General features: G+C 41.4%; 2 protein-coding genes across 2 annotated transcripts; both read left to right on the top strand.

Moving 5' to 3' along the window:
• The first annotated feature begins 1,169 nt into the window (after nucleotides 1–1,169).
• On the top strand, nucleotides 1,170–4,802 carry LOC115734222 (proteasome subunit beta type-5-like). Its single transcript, XM_030664867.2, has 8 exons — nucleotides 1,170–1,311; nucleotides 1,637–1,759; nucleotides 1,854–1,983; nucleotides 2,240–2,346; nucleotides 3,092–3,226; nucleotides 3,311–3,414; nucleotides 4,259–4,359; nucleotides 4,496–4,802. The coding sequence occupies exons 2-8, from the start codon at nucleotides 1,646–1,648 to the stop codon at nucleotides 4,624–4,626; spliced, it is 822 nt and encodes a 273-aa protein (XP_030520727.1). The 5' UTR covers nucleotides 1,170–1,311; nucleotides 1,637–1,645; the 3' UTR covers nucleotides 4,627–4,802.
• A 4,317-nt stretch (nucleotides 4,803–9,119) lies between these two features.
• LOC115734517 lies at nucleotides 9,120–11,052 on the top strand. The gene is made up of 3 exons (XM_030665349.2): nucleotides 9,120–9,273; nucleotides 9,743–10,416; nucleotides 10,623–11,052. The coding sequence occupies exons 2-3, from the start codon at nucleotides 9,819–9,821 to the stop codon at nucleotides 10,745–10,747; spliced, it is 723 nt and encodes a 240-aa protein (XP_030521209.1). The 5' UTR covers nucleotides 9,120–9,273; nucleotides 9,743–9,818; the 3' UTR covers nucleotides 10,748–11,052.
• Nucleotides 11,053–19,461: the final 8,409 nt, after the last annotated feature.

Below are 19,461 nucleotides of genomic sequence, written 5' to 3' on the forward strand. Positions count from 1 at the left end.
GGAGAGACTAGCACGGGACCCGACCACCATGGCTCTCCACTTAAGACGTTAGCAACTGCGGGTTTTGAACTCTCAACCTCGGCGATGAGGGAGGGACTCTCAACCAACGCAGCTACCCACCGGTGGGTCTTGTACTGTAGTTTTAACTCTGCTGATTTCTCAAAAAAGGGCAAATTAAAAAATTGGGATAAGTAAACTAAAAGTCTAAAAATTTGCAAGGAAGGTGTACTCAAGTTCTAAAACTTATTATGAAGGATATTATTTGTCACTTTCATCTCTAGATAAATACGCTTGGGATGTTACTTTTGACGGGTTTTTTGCGAGACTGGTATTTCTCATTGACCGATGCTCATTTTTAGATATGTTAGACCGAGTTCAAACTTGATCTTAGATTTCTCCTTTTTTCTATTTATTTTCGAAATGCAAATTTTCACTTCTGGTTGAAACTCGAGACGTATTCTAACAAGACGCTCGTGTGCGTTGGGGAAGAAGAAGAAGAAGAAGAAGAAGAAGAAGGCGACTTGCGTGGTGGAAAGCGAGGTTGGGCTTGGGCTTCAAAGGAAAATATCTAAAGGGGGAAGTGGGCTCTGAGTCGAGAGATCGCCCAATCTTCAAGCCCAACTCACCCCCAACCCCCTGTAAAACGCACCGTATAATCGGTCAGGAACATTTTTCGATCACTCTATCAGCAATCTCTCTCCAGGCAGCTGCCACTATCGGCCTTCTCTCTCTCTCTCTCTCCTCTCGTCTCCCTGGTACGCCTCGTCCTCCCTTTTCCCTCCGTCGCTAGGTGTAACGATTCTCGTGTTTTCTGTCTTGTTGGTCTGTTCCGATCGTTCGTTTCTGGTGTGTTTTCTTTAGCGAAGGAAATCTGCTGGTTGTAAAGCTCTTTCACTCTGCATTGCGTGATTTGAGGTCGCATGGTCGGATCGACCGTCTGGAGTCTCTGCCGCTGTTTCGCTTGGTTTTCTTGTCTGTTTGCGTGTTCTTGATGACGTAACTTTGTAAGCCCTCGGCAAAGTCCGGTCCTTTGTATTGCCCTAATTATACTGTACTGATGCGTGAGTCGGGTCCTTTCCGCGTGCACTGCGAAAGCGATCACAAGCTCGATCTCGAAATGCTCCACGTCGAAAAAGCCTCTTGGCCCGTTTAGGCTCGAAAGCCCAGTAACGCTCGTTTTCCTGCAGCGCAAGAAAGAAGAAGGGAAAGCATAAAAGCATTTGGAGAGGCACTCTCTCGTTGTTCTAGCTCGTCGCATCGCATTCGATCGCTTCTCACATATTCCTTCGTCGCTTCATCGACCACAACAAGGTACTATCCTGATCTGTTAGCACTGTACCTCGCAGTTCATGCTTTCACCTCGTGCCTGTAGTCAAATTCGGAGTGGAGAGTGTGCTCGAGATTCGATCATTCGGATGAGAAAATTGGACTTCTTTTGCGGAATGGTTTTTGTTGCTTCAGTAATATGACAATGGAAATAGCTCGAATCAAATGATTTTGTTGGCAAGGGTGGCAGATCGATCTGTTTGGAGTTTGTTGGAGCTCTCTGAGAAACCTGTGTTTTTGGTGTCATTCTTGAGTAGCTTAGTGGCTGGTCTTGTCTGTGGTTATGTAGTTGCTCGAGTTTTTCTTTCAGGTTTTAGCCATGAAGCTTGATACCAGCGGCCTAGAGTCCGCCATGCCGTTTTTCGGGGTGAACAAAGAGCTGGTCGAGGGGTTTTCAGCTTCCCCGTCTTTTGAAATTCCTGGTGCCTGTGATGTGAGTTTGGCGAGGCTGTTCTTTTTTGGTTGGCTGTATGCACCGAGTTAATAAATCGGACAACGGGCTTTTACATTTGTGTTTGTATCTTCAGTTCGACAGCTTTCAAAAAGAAGCTGTGCAGATGGTGAAGCCAGCTAAGGGAACGACCACCCTTGCTTTTATTTTTAAAGAGGGTGTTATGGTTGCTGCTGATTCTCGAGCTAGCATGGGAGGCTATATCTGTAAGTTCATTTTTGTTGATTTGGTTTTATCTTCAGGATGTGTGTTATGGCTAGTTCATGGAGGGAGGGAGATGCCCATATTACGTACAAATAGATTCACAAGCTCCTTTACATTGTGTAGAATATGTTACCTGCCTTTGGGTCAAGTAATGCACTGCATATGGTAGTTTTTGTCACTGTTCAGTAGTGCATGCCCCAATGAAGTTAGCTGTGCATAACATTATTCAAATCAGCTGTTCATGTCTGTTATTTGCAGCATCTCAGTCAGTGAAGAAGATAATTGAGATAAATCCGTACATGCTAGGAACAATGGCTGGAGGAGCTGCTGACTGCCAATTTTGGCACCGAAATCTAGGTATTAAGGTAAGCACTTTTCTCCTTGACAGGAAATTCTTCTTCTTTTTTAGTGATAGTGATATCTTATGAAAGAATCTTAGTAGAATACTTTGATATTCCCCTATTGGGTTGCTGCTTCAGCATTTGGAAATCTGCTCGCTTGTTTCACATTAAGCATGTTGAGCATGATATTTTCTCCTTCTTGTCATCATCATCATAAAATTTCTTGGGTTGCATAGCTACCTTATGAGTAAACAAAATAGAACAATGCGAATCTTTTTCACTGGTAGACTTGACTAAAGAAAACAATGATTAAAAGGGAAAAAGTACTTACTTTCTTTCTTAGAAACTCAGGATTGCCAATCGTCACGCATACTGAGATACTTCTTTCTTTTGGAAGGTTGTGTGTTTTGTTTTTAGAAATGGGGAATTATAAGTTGTAAGTTTCTTGTAATATATGTCCGAGACACCACAACTTGTGTTAAACAATACTTCTTTCTGCAGGTGGAATTGGTCGATGAATTGCATGCATAAATTTTTGGTTTCTCTATGTCCTGCCTCAGTTAATATGAACAACTGTTGTGGAAGAGGGCTACTAGAGTTTATAAAGAAATATTTATACTATAATCCATCTCCATAGTGTCTGAGCTTCACGCTGCTGAACTTTACATGTTTTTTAACATTTTAATGTGTTGTTGAAAATGTGCTTTTGCTGAACTTTACATGCTTTTAACATTATGATGTTTTGTTGAAATGTGCTTTATCTGAATAGTGTCGGCTCCATGAATTGGCAAACAAACGGAGGATCTCAGTGACAGGGGCTTCAAAGCTCCTTGCAAACATTCTCTATTCGTATCGTGGAATGGGTCTATCGGTTGGGACGATGATCGCTGGCTGGGATGAGACGGTATTGGCATGTCAATTCAAAATATATATATTTATATAGGTTTTTTGTTTGTATCTTTCAATACCTTGCGTCTACTCATTGTAGGGCCCAGGTCTATATTATGTGGACAGTGAGGGAGGAAGATTGAAAGGGACTCGGTTCTCAGTTGGTTCTGGATCACCATATGCATATGGTGTTTTGGATAGCGGGTATGTTACTTCTTAGTAGTTTTATTCTGTAGGTTGTAAATTATACTGGACTGATTTGCTTTTCGAAAAATGGACACACGAACATCTGCTGGATGCATTTCGTACTTAGAAATCCTTCTTGTTACTGTATTTCTTATATATGCAGAAGAGGCAGCATATTCTCCTAATTATTGGCACTAAGAATAGATATTAATCTGTTTAAATTATAGAGAAAGAGCCAAAAGCTAATGGGAAGTGTGTTGGGGTTGAATACTGTGTTGAAGCTCTGTCTGCCCACCCCAAATGAAAGAGCAAGAATGAGTGGACAAACTTTCTTCTCCATCTTCTTTTTGCGCTAGTCATACAACCTGCTCTTACCTTGCACCTGCCTTTACTACATACAGTCAAAAAAATAAATGGGTTTTCGTTCTATGGGGAATGGATAAGTTCTTCGACTATTGATGGCGATCAAAGTTTGGATGACGAGTATAAAACATGCAATTGGTCATTTTCAGGATATTGTTGGAATACAAATACGCACAAATAGTCTACCTTCAAACTGTGATTTATTCGGAGGTCTACACCAGTCATTCCTGACAATGCCAATATGCAATATGGACACTCATGCCTCGGGATGGTTCAACCTACATGCACTAAAGCTTTTTGTTAGCATGTATCTCGATGATTGAGTAGCTTTCCCATGGTGGCATTAGCTTTTGTTTGTAATTTCACCAACCCAGTCTAAGTCTGAAGTTTCTTCAAGTTTTCTTTATTATTTTTTTAAAAAAATTCCTGTAGCATTACACTGGTTTCCTTTTTTCAACCATGATCAACCTGATGATTTTCCTGCCCTTGCATTTGCTAGCTATCGTTATGACATGTCCGTTGAAGAAGCTGCAGAATTGGCTAGAAGAGCCATTTACCATGCAACTTTTCGTGATGGAGCCAGTGGTGGAGTTGCAAGTGGTACACTCTCTCTCTCTTGCACGCATGCACAGATCGCGTCCACATCTGGGTTAATATTTGCCCATGCTCACATGCGGTGCTTAATTGGTTCGATAGGAATGAATTACTTGAGCTTTTTTTGTTTTCTTCCATTCAGTCTATCATGTGGGACCAACTGGATGGAAGAAGCTATCTGGTGACGATGTTGGGGAACTTCACTACAAATACTATCCTGTCATGCCAAGCACGGTGGAACAGGAAATGGCTGAAGTAGTGGCAGGGCCTTGAAAGAAAATCTATTCTTCAACTGAATTCTTCGAGTGGGTCCTTCCGTGTACTATCTGCCTGGGGAGATGGCTTTCTTCACATGCTTATGTATATTGATCTTGTTTAGCTGGGGATTGATGATCAGAACAGCACTTGATGAAACCTGAAATGCACTAAAATTAGAAGAGAATCTACTCTATACTCATTCCCTCCTTGTTTATGCTAGTCAACTTTAAATGCCATAAAAACGCCACCCCTTGCAGAGTTCTTGAAAATTTGGACCTGACGCTGTGCCTGTGGTGACTCTTTGATGTTGAGATACTTGGAAACCTGAAATTGGACGTGGTGAATTGGTCAGTAACATTTTTCACTCACTCTTATCAGTAACCTTGCATCTTTTGCTTTAGGCCAAATGTTGTTAGTGAGGTCTTGAACCCCATCTTGTCGTCAGTGGTATGTGTGGGATGACATCTGCATAATTAGGGGTCAGTTCTTTTGGTTCATTTCTTTTTTATGCCGGTAGGAAAGAACCAGGATTTGATCTGAACTACGTTAGGTACGTCTCCTTCAGAGCAAAGCAAAACGAAAGTCAGCGAAAATTATTTGCTGCTTGTGAGAGAATTCGCTTCTTGTCCACTATTAGGACCAAGAACAGTGGACGGTCATCATTTAAAGATGTCATTTTCCTATGATGAACGCTCTTTGCAGGACAAGAATTGGAAAGCAGGGCAAATTTAATATCTTTTTCGGATTCGGCAAGAAAACAAATTGATCATCAGACATAGGAAGGGGATCAAAAAAGGAAGTGGGTTCCTAGGGAGGGGATCAGATCTTAACTAATACCAGCATCTGATATGCAATTACATACAGAGTCCCAGCAAATGAAATTTTGCATCAGTTTTGTGGCTAATCAACATGGAGTAAATACATGCGGAGTCCATCGGTCGTCTTGTTCGAACAAATTAAAGATGGGACGAGCTGCGCGAATGAGAGAAAGACTGTATGATTTATGATTCTTAGTATAACAAGCATCAGCGAAAAAAATGTACGGTATACCCGGATGGTCGGGGAGGCGCGCAGCAACCACCAGCCCCTTGGTCGTCCCTGGATACACGATGCGTCTTCTAACTAACAAATCATGTCCGCGACATAGTTTCAAAACTATGGTGTGCATGACACACAGAAATGGTAACCGATAAGGATGAGATTCATGAGAATTGCTTATTATTTTAAGAGAAAAATACAAAAAAAACCCCTAAAACTATTGCCCTTATGCCAATTTAATCTTAAACCTTTCGGTTGTGTTGATTGCATCCTAAACATTTTCATATTTTTCCAATTTAGTTCATCCAACAAATTTTGATTAGAAAACGTTGATGTGGTAATCCAATCGGTGCTAATCATTTTATGTGACGCACCGACATTGACGTGAATAACTTTTTAAATTTCTTTATTTTTTCTTTCCTTTTTGCCGGTGGTCAGTCTCGGGGGATGGCCGGAGAGAGGTGTGCGAGGTCACCTTGGCACTAGATGACAAAATAAATAAATAGAAGATATATATATATATATATATATAAAGAAATTCAAAAATTCATTAAGAATATCAAAGTCGAAGCCGATCGTGCCGCGTAAGGTGGTCGACATCAACATAGGCAATTTCTGGCCAAATTGATCGGATGGACTCAATTGGCGGAATGTGAAAAAATTTAGGACTTAATTTGCACATTTGAAAATTGTAAAACTGAGTTGACATAAATGTAATAAATTTAAAGCCTTTATGATAATTTTTTCCTTCTTTTATCATTGTTCTTGGTTTGTACTTCATTGTACCCAAGCACAAGCGTCGTTCCAGAACACGACGAACTAATTTTAGATTTGTGTTGTCAAGGAAATTACCGTGTTTTACGAGGAAGAATTCTTTGAAGATAAAATTGCAAAAAATGGGCCTCAAGTGACGCTGTTTTCTTAAATAAAGATCTAGAGTTGACCTTATTTCAAATAAGAGTCTAAGGAAGCTAATTGTGCAAGGTGCAATGCTAACAGAGGATCGGGATAGTACCTGTCATAGCGGATGGGGACAAGTAAAAATGGAGACAAGACAGTGCGAAGAGATCGAATGCAATGCGACGAGCTAGAACAACGAGAGGATGCTCTCGAAATGGTTTTATGCTTTCTTTTCTTTCTTGTGCTGCAGGAAAACCTTCATTACTGGGTTTTGGAGCCTAAACGGGCCAAGAGGCTTTCGACGTGGAGCAATATTGGTATAATCTTGTCACGAGACTACAGCTTTGTCAAAACACACCCCCCCCTCTCTCTCTCTCTCTCTCTCTCTAGAAGGAGGAGGAAAACTTGTATCATCGCTCGGATGGCTTACCTTTATCTTTACATGCAAAAAGGGTCGGCGACTCCCATGTGAAGGGAAAATTCCAAATAAGGGCATCGAGTACTTTCATTTTCTCAAATAAAAGACCGAAGTGATCTTTGTTTTAAATAAGGGCCTAAAATGCCTTCTATGTCTCAAATAAGGGTTTAAAGTGGCCGTATCTATTTCAAATAAGGGTCGACCTCGTTGGCCGGACAACCAAATATTTCGGCCTACTAGGGGAATTTTTGTAATTTTCTTTTTTATTTTTTTTTGTTTTCAATTTTTTTAAAAAAAAAACTAAAAGTATAAAGAAAAAAAGAAAGGACTGAGATACAGGTGAGAGGGGGATTGGAGCTAGGCGAGGATCGTCTCCCTCAGCCGAGGGGTTGGCGACCCTCGCCCTGGTTTGGCCGAGGGCTTGGCCTCTAGTCGACCGGGTCGCCGGCCCCCGTCGCCGCCCCATCGAGTTTGGGGTGGCGGCCCTCGTCTAACCTGTATCTCAGTTTTATTTATTTATTTATTTAAGTTTTATTTTTTTAAAATTTTTTGAAAAATAAAAAGTAAAAAATAAATTTAAAAATAAAATTACGAAAACGCCCCTAATCAACTCGTGAGTCGGGCTCTTTTTTGAAACCGATATGGCTACTTCATGTCTTTATTTGAATTAATGAGGACACTTTGGGTCCTTATTTGAAATTTTCTCTCTTATGGACATTAAAATCGATTCAGGTTGTCACTGCTTCGCACTGCCCACAACCCCGATTGTCCAAAATTCACAAGCCCATCACTCAGCTCGACCAAAATACTATCCGTAAGAAGTGATGCCAAACGCCGTCACGCCCATTGGTTTAAACCTAAACACTTCGTAATGGGCCTCGGAACCTCGCCGTCACCGTCACAGCCAGAGGGAATAACAATGCCCAGGGCCCATCCTCGCCCTTTTATTTTATCTAAAAGAAGTTAAAATGAAGGCATTTCATGTGCGATTGACAAATTAAATTGAAAATTAAGAAAAGTTGTTACTGTCGTGACAACGGCATGTTTGACGAAGCCTATTACATACAAGGAACACATCAAGAACCATATAGTTTTCGAACGACTCTTGTACCGTGAGTCTCAACTCTGTTCATTTCTTAAAAAATGGAAGGTTAAAATGGAGAGTACGGTTCGATTCTCGTGAACAGTGCATGCGTGTACATAAAAGAGAAGAGAGAGATTAAAAAAAACGGCAAAAGAAGTCACAAACATGCCCACTTTTAACACATTTATCTTGAATTTTTTTTACATAAACTATCCCAAATTCCGGCGCCATAAAAAATCCAAAACTTATACTTATATGGCACATTTATCTGATTTTTCAACTAGAATAAAATCAAGCCGCGCGGACGCCATGATAGTATTGTTTGCTTTAGGGCGTTCGCATAGGCGGATTTCAACGGTGAACGTTGACGGAGGATAAATGTGTTAGGTGGTCTTGAACCTCTCTCATTCCAAGAGTTAGTTTAAAGGTTAAGACTTTCCTTCACACTTATAAACCGATCCCTGACCCCTTCCACAACCGATGTGGGATAACCTCAACAATTTCCTCCTCACACATTAGGCCATGAGTCGGAAGTACCTAGGCTCTGATATTAGTACTCACACGGAAGAGATATGGGTTGTCATCGCTGCCCACCCATGGCCCGATGTGTAAGGGGAAGATTGTTGGGGTTATCCCACATCGGTTGGAAGGGGCTGGTGATCGGTTTATAAGTGTGAGGGAAAGTCTCAACCTTTAAACTAGCTCTTGGAATGAGAAAGGCTCAAGACCATCCAACACTTATAAACCTACCACCTGCCCCTTCCACAACCGATATGTGGTATAAATTTGAGATTTTAAGTGTCTAAGAAAGACCAAACCCTTCCACAACCGATATGTGGTATAAATTTGAGATTTTAAGTGTCTAAGAAAGAAAAATATTCAGGTAAACGTATCACGTTGAGTATAGTTTAGGATTTTTGGTGGCTTTTGCCCAATTTTTTTTTTAAACAAAAGTTGGACCAAAAGTTGTATCTTTTTAATTGAAAAAAGTGTCTGAAAAAAAGAAAAAGAAATTGAAGTGTTGGGTCGGACCATGAGGTCCCATCCAACGAAATCCTCATTGGATTTCAGAGTCGGCACTCACCAACGAACGAAATCCTCGTCGGATTTTCTCCTCCTCATCTTCAAAAGTCCACGCAACAGTCACGAACATTCCTGCACTTCGCTTGCGATGCTCGGGTCGTGTCTCGAGCTCTCGTCTCCCCAGTTTCCTCGCATACGAGTAAGTCCTCCGTCGCTCTGCTTCCTCAAACCTTTCCTCCCTTCGTCGCAACATCGAATTGGGTTGCTGCCGGAGCTCCGGGAAGTTGAGCTTTTTGCTAGATATCGGATGGACCGGAAGCTTCACGGTTCGGTAATTAGTTTGGTTGCTTGCTCGACTGCCCTTTGATTCTTGCTCTTATTCCTTTTTTGGGTTTTTCTTTCTGCGATCGTTATGATGAAGTTGCGGTTGCTTGCCGGTGAATCGTGGTTTTGGGGGGTGATCTTTCAGGGTTTGTTTGGGTTTAGGAATCGTGGCAAGTAGGATAATTGGACGATGCCCCGTGGTTTCTCATTTTGTTGGAAATCGAGAGTTGGGTGTTTATGAGATAAAACCCTTTTGTTGTCTTGGTAACACGGCGGATTTTCGTCTACTCGGGCCTGACCTCTGTTTGTTGTATGCTTTTGCTAACTTCCCAATGCGATTCCTGGCAGGTCTACAGACGGTTGATGCTATGATTCTGTGGTTTCGATGCGAAATCCCGTGATATTTTCAGTTCGACAGTGATGAACTTCGAGTTCCTCAACCATGTTCCGTGGTTCAGCAGGGTCCATCCGGATAAGGATTTGGGGCCATCCTTTGGATCTACCACGGTCTTGATAGAGCAACCTAAACAAAAGGGTGGTTTCAATCTCAAGTTGTGGGGATGGTCCATCCTTTCCGTTTTTCCATGGGCTCTCGATTCCAGAGATGGAACCAGAATGCCTCCCACTGTAAATAGGCAGTTGAAAAGGCGCACTCAATCTGGTGGGATAGTTCAAAACAGCGATAAGGTCATGACTGTCCGCTTCCGGCCATATGTTTCTAAAGTTCCGTGGCATACAGGGCCGAGAGCAGTCCTCTCTCAGCTATTCCCAAGATACGGGCATTATTGCGGACCTAACTGGTCGAGTGGAAAGGATGGTGGGTCTCCCCTATGGGACCAGAGGCCAATTGATTGGTTGGATTTTTGCTGCTATTGCCATGATATTGGTTACGACACCCATGATCAGGCGAAGCTTTTGGAGGCTGATTTAGCATTTCTCGAGTGCTTGGAAAAGCAACACTACAGTATAAAAGGAAATGCCCACGTTGCGAATTTCTACGAGACAATGTGCATCACAGGTATGCATCTTGCCTCTGTGACCTTTGTAGTCGGGTCAAGCTTTTGCGGAGATTGTATATGCAATGGCAATTAGGTTCCTTTCTACAACACTTGAGAAGTGAAATTTTTATGGAAAGCTTTATGCTTCTGAGTATTTTGTTCGATAATGAGCTTTTGTCACTTCATGGCTTGATGTATATTAACTGGTCTACTCTGGGATTGGCAGGTCTCAAGAACTTCTTAATTCCGTACAGAGCGCATCTCGTAAAGCTAACGTCTAGGCAACCTCTAATTGATTTTGGTTGGCTGAGCAATGTGAGATGGAGGAGTGGAAATAGTCAGAAAAACTGAAATGAGCAAGAGTTGTGTGGCCTGACAAGCAGGATCTGTATGGTATCACTTAGTTGACTAGCTAGGTAATTCAGCCCTGGATCTTTGAATGTATGGTTCTGTAGTTTGTCTTTTGTATTTGTACCGAAGCTTCTCTGAGTCGCACCTTATATAGTCTATAGATCACCAGTGGCTATTTAAACATGTATTATTTACAATTTGACTTTCTTAATTGTGCGTGCTTTGTACATAAACATCATTTGTGCCACTGCCCCTCTGTTGCCACATTCTGTATCTGAACACAATCGGTTGAGCTTGTGCACTAAGGCTGAGATGTAGTATCGTAGTCAGATTATTGTTTACTGTACAGGCCTTTCGTATTGTTCTCTGCCATCACGGTTTCATATTTGACTTTTTCTAGTTGCAAACACTAACACAGGTAGGTGGATAAATTTGGCTGACTGTTGAGAATTGAATTACAATGCTCTTAAGTATTTTTTCGGTAATTCTAATATACTTTGCTTATTCTTCTTCACATCTTTGAATAATAGATCTGGGCATGTTTTGAGAGGACTATGCAATGCTCTTAAAAACGCCCCTTTGTCATGCTGAGAATGTCTAAGACCATTTCAATCGACAGGTCCAGTTAACAATGGTCATCCATTTTATTAGTGAACTTCTTTCACTTTAACTCCAATTTGCAGCCTAGGATGATTGTTTTCTAACTAAAGAATTTGTAGTTTTTATTGTTGAATGGCCGAAAACCTCCGGCGACTTTGATAGCAGGTTGCGATTCCTTGCTCTTCTTCATTTGCTTTACTGAATGCGCTGGCCTTCGCTATTCTCACTGCCCAATTTGGGGTCTGTGTGGACTTTAGCTTTAGTACAGTCACAAGGGTTTGATCAATGAGCCTACACGAGAAGAACCACGATCACGGTGAACCCGACAGAAAATCAGTTGATTGGGCGATAGATATCTTAGTCGATCCCGGCAAGAATTGCGAATCCAATCTGCTTACGACTCTGAGAAGCTTGAATTACAATTGCCAGGTCAGATAACCCCCATTGCATTTACGCCCCGAATTTGCATCCCCGCATCTTTTCCGGCTTACAAGAGCAGGTATGTTGTCTTTTGGACATTGAATGTATTCTCTGTTAGAACCCACCACTACCTAACAATGAGACTTCAGAGCTGCTTCTTTTTCTGTTCTTTTTTATTGGAGAGACTAAAAAGACTTGTGAGAATGGACCATTTGCTGGGTCGAAACTTACGGGTCAATATGTCATCCTGCTTTCTCCCTGATAGTTATCACCATGCGTGCCTCTCTCTCCTGACGCTTTCACGAGCCTTTTAAAAAAAAAGTAGCATGTCAGGAGTCTTCGCATGGGAGGAATTCTCCCATTGAAACATCACAGAAGCCTAGCTACTCAGCAAAAGCAAAGTAAGCCTGAGCCAGAGCTTTTTGAGCCGGCCATTGTTGGGTAAAGGTGCCCAAGTGGATCTCTCACTTATTTGCATGTGTTTTGAGTTCCAACGCCCCGTGCATTTATTTTTATAAAGGGAAGTTTGGATCCAATGTACATCGACGATCCAACCGGGTACCAGTTTGGGATAATGGGAAGGAGGAGAGGAGGGCGGTAGCGAGAGTATAGGACATCTCTTGAGATTAGTTCAAAAGTACAGTTATGATGCATGCTAATTCCCTAATCTAAGAGGGAACCTGGCCAACGAAACGTATGCGCACGTAGCGAGTTCATCACTCAGCTGACGGCGGCCAAGGATATGAAGGGCAGTGCGGGGTCACGGAGGTCATGCAATCTTGGCATCTCCTCGCCTAAGATTACACGACTCCGATGTTGCCTCTCCCGGGGCGTGCAACCTCGGGCGAGGGCGGTAGCTATTGCTTCATCGGCGAAAGCCGTTGCCGGAGCCAAGGGTCGTTGTTGGTGTTTTGTGCAAAGGTTTTTGATAAATGCTCTCTCAAATGCACACGTAATGAAATCTGCATTTGACTGTTTCTATCTATTCTTTTGAAAAGTTCTTGTGTGCAGTAGTAGCCTTGAACGTAAATACATCGATTTTCTTCGAGTTTAGGGATACGAACGTCATGAATCCTGTGATCATCAATACACTACTTACCACTATGGCTCCCATTCAAAAGTTAATAAGCTGAGATAACAGCACGTGTTGACCGACACACCTCTAGGGGGGAAAGAACTTTAATTTAGACATAATCGGCAGATCGAGTTTCAATATTTTATTATGATGAGGTAAGCCTTATAAAAAATCGGGAAAAGTGTCAAAACAGTCCTAAACCTATTGCATTAGTGTCAATTCAGTCCTAAAGCTTTTTTTGGTTCCGATTCAGTCCTAAACCTTTTGCATTTATGCAAATTCAATCATGAACTTTTTATTAGTGCTAATTTAGTCCCAAACGTTTTGTATTGATGTCAATTCAGTCCTAAATCAACCAATTGAATTAGCCAAATTCAAAAGATTTAGGACTAAATTGGCATCAATGCAACAAATTTAGAACCGAATTGGCACTAATGCAATAAGATAGGTTTATGACTTTTTTGATACTTCTCCAAAAAAGAATCTATCTAGATCTGATCCAAAGAACATTCCCCTTCATGGCCTACTTTGGTAGCATAACAATTTTGAGGGACTATGATAATAACATATACGTAAATTTTTGAAAAGAGTGGACTCCATAATAATTTCTATTTATCTATTTTTTTGTGACCCAAAACTAGCTATTAATCTCACAGTAAATTAAGATTATTACATAATTATTTCACAAATTTAATTTTATAAACGAGTGCATCATGATACTTAGGACGTGAATGATAACCATTCTGTTTCTTTATTTTTATCATGTTTGGAACATAAATTTAGTTGACAACGCAATTTCATTTTTCTATTTCTAGAACAAAAATTTAATCTAGAAATAGATTTGGAACAAAAATGAGAAGTTAAAATTTTCAGCTTCTCCATTTCGGGAACAGAAATAAGAAGTAAGAATTCTTCCCATTGCTCACTCCCTCTCTCTCGTGAGGTGCCACTAGCCCATGTTATATTTATGGTGGTTGGCTTAGTACGTTCGGTTGTCAATGATAACAGTGTAAGTCACGCAATTCGAAACTTGCTTCGGGGAATTCGCGGCAAAGAGAGCGAGTGGGGGGTAGGGGTAGGCTATCGAAGTGACTTCCACATAGCCGAAGAAGGGCTTACGGTAGGAATTGGATATATAGAACTTTTGGCATAAGTAGGCTGATTGACTTTACTCTTGCTTGCTTTTCTCGATGGATTGTTTTGAGGGCTTTCTTTGCGCACGGGCATCAAAATCTAGGCTTTATCAAACCAAACCAGCTTGATGATTCCCCCTGCTGCCTCCCGTGGGAGTTCGGGCCGTGTCTCAATCCCAGTGTGGCCGATCATCTAAAAAAACCAGCTAAGTATCATTGGCTCGGCCAACTTTTACCCGACCAACTACCTAATACTACGCAGGCTCATCAAAATGCATTTTGCATTGAGACCTACAAAAGTATGTATGGAGTAACCACCCGGATATCATGTCTTAGATGATTCTAAATGAGTTTGAAAATGGAGAAAGGAAATCCATGGGTTAAAACTAGCCACACGAGTCTAGTTTGAAAGCCTCGGCAAAACTCTTCTTTCTAATGGTTACGGTTGATGTGCCGGAGCCGTAGGTAGAGGGTGTCATTTGGGCCCGTGGGCCCGGAACCGGCCTGTTAACCGGGCCCATGGTTCCGGAACCGTGAATTAAAAAAAAAAAAAAAGTGGGGCCGGGGCGGAGAGCCCACGGCTCTCGCCCCGGGCCCCCACCCCCTTCCTCCCTCCCTCCCCCCCCTCTTTGGGCCGTTGCAAAAAAAAAAAAAGAATTAAAATTAATTCTTGCCTATAAATACATATGCTCCCCCTTTCATTTTTGTCACAAATTCTCCGAACAATCTCTCGAATTCTCTCTGACATCCTCTCAAATCGCTCAAATTCTCCCAATTCTCTCAATCCCGACTCAATTCTCTCAATCGGATTTCCGATCAATTCTCTCAAAAATGGCAAGTGGAAGCGGAAATGCCGACAAGGGCAAGATGACTATGGGAGATTCCGAGTATCCCATTCCCGAATATGATCCTCGTGAGTATGCAAGTTGGGAAGACGACGACGATAATATCAACTATGTCCCGATTCCGAACGTCGAGCACATCTCAACACAAGAAAGTCTTCATCCTCCCACCGGTGTCGAAGAAGCGTCAACGGCAAATGAGTCGGAACGGAAGGGCCAAGATAATACATCCGACTTGTGGCTACACTTCGACAAGGTACGTGATGAAGGCGAATGTAAGTATAATATAAAATGTAAATATTGTTCGCAAACATATAAATTTACGAAAGGAGACGGCTACGAAACATTCCGTCGGTATTTGACGAAAAAACATCCAACGCGAGCGGGGATCGACAATATGCAACAACAAATTTTCGGGTACGCCACTTCTAATCCTCATCCTATATTTCGTTTCACTGAAGCACTTTATAAACAAACATTAGGTGAATATGTTGCCCTTGATCATGCTCCGTTTAATACTGGTGAAAATTTTAATATGAAATATTTGACAAATACTGCGTTGGTTCCCCAAGCGCCAACTATTCCAAAAAATACTCTTAAACGCGAAGTTTTTCATCTTTATAAAAAAGGAAAAAAATCTTTAGCAAAATTTTTTGCGGAATTCAATGGACGTGTGCATATAGGTAGCGATATTTGGAGTGATCCTTGGCAAATTCATTCTTATACGGGTGTCACGTGTCATTGGATAGGTGACGATTGGAGGATTCAAAAAAGACTTATTGCATTCCGAGTTTTTGATGAAAGACATTCGGCTCATAATATTTATAGAATAATTAGGCAAGTTTTAAAAGAATATAATTTAATAAATAAAGTATTTTCAATTGGTTTTGATAATGCCGCTGCAAATACCGCTTCTATTCCCGAATTAGAAAATATTTGCAAACCCACTTTTGGCGGACAATTTTTTCACATTAGATGTGCTTGTCATGTTTTAAATTTATGTGTACAAGATGGTTTACGAACTCTTGACACTTCTCTCGCCCCAATAAAAAGTGCAATTAAATTTTTATGGAGTCGTCCCCATTGTATGAAATCGTGGGGAAAATTTTGTAAACAAAATGGGAGAAGGGCAAGAAGATTTCCAAAAGATATTCCGACTCGTTGGAATTCTACGTACGAGTTGCTTCAGCAAACTTTTGAATATAAAGATTTATTATGTATGTTTATTTCACAAAATATTCCCGAAATTACTTTACTTCCTCAACATTGGGACGTTTGCAAGAAAATTTTAGATATTTTGAAAATTTTTAATGATGCTACTAAGACTTTATCTGGTATTTATTATCCTACTACGCATTTATTTTTAATAGAATGTGTTAATATTGGTAGTGTTTTTAGTGAATATGAAAATGATACCGAATTAGGTCGAACTATTTTAGTAATGCGAGAAACATGGTTGCATTATTATTTGCAAATTCCTCTTGTCTATTTAGTTGGTATTGTTTTTGATCCACGTATTAAATTAGACGGTTTACATGATTATTTGAATGTGTATTATCATGATTGTTTACATTTGGAAGATTCAATAGATATTTCAAATATACTAGGACATGTTAAAGAATCTATAGTAGCATTATATGGAGAATTTTGTAGTAGATATGGTTTAAGTGATTCTGGATCTTTACAATCTACCGCCTCACGTAGCGAATGTGGTAGTTCACTTAGTAGAGGGTATAATATGCTTAAGAGTAGGCAAAAAAAACAAAAAGGGACAACAAGTAGTATTTCTGAATTAGAAAAATATTTAACCACTCAATTTGAGTTTCGTGATGCGTAACATAGTACAGATTTCGAAATCCTGAATTGGTGGAAGAGTCACCAAATCGATTATCCAGTTCTCGCCCTCATCGCTCGTCAGATATTAGCAACCCCTTCTTCAACGGTTGCAGTTGAACAATCATTTAGTGCTGGAGGATTAATTTTGGACTCTTGCCGTTCAAGATTAAGCCCGGACTCTGTGGAAGCTCAAGCTTGTGTCGGCAATTGGACGAGGGTGAAATATCAACACCAAGAGTTAGATCGTGAACACGAATTTTTTAGCGATGATGTTGGAGATACCACCGCCACGGGTACCACAACGGGTAGCGACGATTGACGATGAGGTAAGTTGGGGTTCTCAAAGGTAAAAGAACTACATGGGCTTTGATTCTTCTATCCCCAAGAAGATATGTAGGCGCTTAATGATAATTCATTAAGTTCAAGCCCATTCCTCCTCTTTTTTTTTTCCCCATATTTTATTACAATGTACAATTTAATTGTATTTTATAATTTATAATTTATTATGTTTATTTTATTATTTATTATTTTAAAAATTAATATTAAAAAAGGAATCGGAATGAACTGCCGGTTCCGAAGCGGAAGCGGAACCGGCCCGGAACCGGAACCGGCGGTTCCACCGAACCGGCCGTGTCGGGCTGTAGGGTTCAGTTGGTGGTTAGAGCCAGTGGATTCTTCATTGTCCCCATCATAGGGAGGGCTCTTGGTGCCTCGGTGACTGCCGTTGTTGGCCATGATCTATGGGTCTGATTCACTAAGGTGTTCTACTGTTCTAGGTCCTCTATTTTGACTAACCTCCTAGGATCATAGCTAAGGGTGTCAAAAAAGCCCGCGTTGGTCCGATCCGGCCCAACCTGACCCGGCTAGGCCCAAAAATTCACCCTAGTTTTCGGGGCTTTTCGGGCCAGCTTGGTATTGTTAGGGTCGAGCCAACCCGGTTCCGGCCTTTTTTTTTTCACCCAAATTTTCTTTTTAATATATCTTATTTTCATTTTATTTTTTATATTCTTTCATTCGACGGACATGTCAAGAGATTTTGATTAAAAAAAAAGAAACCGACCTGGCCCGAAGAGGGTTTGGGCCGAGTCGGGCTTGGCACTGCTCGGTTTCCGGCCGGCTCGGGCCAGGCCGAGATCCGGCCAATTGACACCCCTAATCATAGCTAGAAGAAGGAAGCACACTAGATAAAGGACAACATAGGGATGTGCAAATTGGACCAGACCGGCCGGGTTGGTCCGGTCCGGCCCCCGGTCCCAATAAATGGAACCGGTGACCGGGCGGTTCGGTTCTCGGGTCCATGGTGGATGGGACCGGTCCGGACCGCCCGGACCGAACTGTTCAAAATATATATAGAGATTCATAAAATTATAAAATAGTTAGAAATGTTTGACTTCAAACAAAGTAATCCAATAATAAAAAAGAAAAAAAGAACCAGTTAACCTAATTTTCTTAAGTCCTCTCCGCTTGCGTCTCCTTGTTGCCTCTTCGCTCACGTCTCGCCTTCGCTTCTTCGCTTACGTTTCACCTTTGCCTTTCCCCTTGCTCTTCTTGCAGTCCCACCTACCGTCGACTCGTCGCTCCTCTCGCCGTATCCTCTCCTTGCCTTTATCCTCACTTTTTTGCTTCGATCTCGGGTAAAACCCCATAATTATTGAATCGCATAACTTTTTCATTTTTCTTTTTTTCCTCGAAAAGCAGTTCTTGATTTGCAAGGGTTACATAATCTTCACAAACCGTGCAACTATGTATCAGTATATCAGTAAAACTCTAACCTAGTGAATTCCCTTTTTCAAGCACTAAAATCGACTCCACCCCCAATGACACAAATCGAATTCTCGGAAAAAGCAACCGTGCAACTATGTATCGATTAGTTGGAGGAATCATGCCATAATCTTGATATTCTTTTCCGATTTCCATTATGTAAATCTAGTGAACTTTGTGACACCTAGTGTTTCTCTCTTCTATTCTTTTTATCTGTTTGTGATTGATTGAGGTTTTTGTTTTCCATGTTCATATGACTTGTGAAAAATGGTTTTCTTTTTGCATTTCCTGTATCAGGCTAATTATGTTGTACTACCTACATTTACTTCAATCTTTTCATCTTCTTTTATTGTGCCAAAACTACAAGTGGTAACGCAGTTACATTGTTTTCAAGATCCTTCATATTTTTCCATTTAGAAGCCAAGATCCTTCATATTTTTCCATTTAGAAGCCTTACTTCTAGAGCATTAACGTGATGTCATTTTCCATAGCAAGATGATGATATTCCAACTTGTTTTTTTTTTTTTATTCAACCGGGGGTATAGATTTTAAATTAACATGCAATTGAAGCATATTGTATTCAAAGAGTTAGATTTTTATAAGTAGCTAATATTAGCGGTCCCATCGGGCCGGACCGCCGGTCTCGGTCCTGTCCGATCCCGATCCGGTTCGTGGTCCTGAAAATTTGGGGACCGGGACTACCGGTCCGGTCCCCGGTTCCATATCGGGACCGGACCAACCCGGACCATGCACACCCCTAGGACAACATGTACCTCTCTCGATTGAACATAGACTTGACGTCTATGGCGGATGTCGTCCCAGTTGCCACTCGCCATTCCACCATTGCCGGCCAGCCGGTTGTTGATCACCGCTTAGCTGTTTGGTCGGCTAGCCGGTTTTCAATTCGCCGGTTTCCGATTGTCGTTCCGTCGCTTGCTGGTTTGTCGGTCAATTGTTTGTCGGCCGCCAGCCCCCGGTTCGGCAATCAATCTATCGCAGGTCGCCGGATCGACGAACACCGATTGCCGACAATTCTAGAAAATTTAT

Source organism: Rhodamnia argentea, chromosome 6, assembly GCF_020921035.1.
Source record: "Rhodamnia argentea isolate NSW1041297 chromosome 6, ASM2092103v1, whole genome shotgun sequence".
NCBI classification, from domain to species: domain Eukaryota; kingdom Viridiplantae; phylum Streptophyta; class Magnoliopsida; order Myrtales; family Myrtaceae; genus Rhodamnia; species Rhodamnia argentea.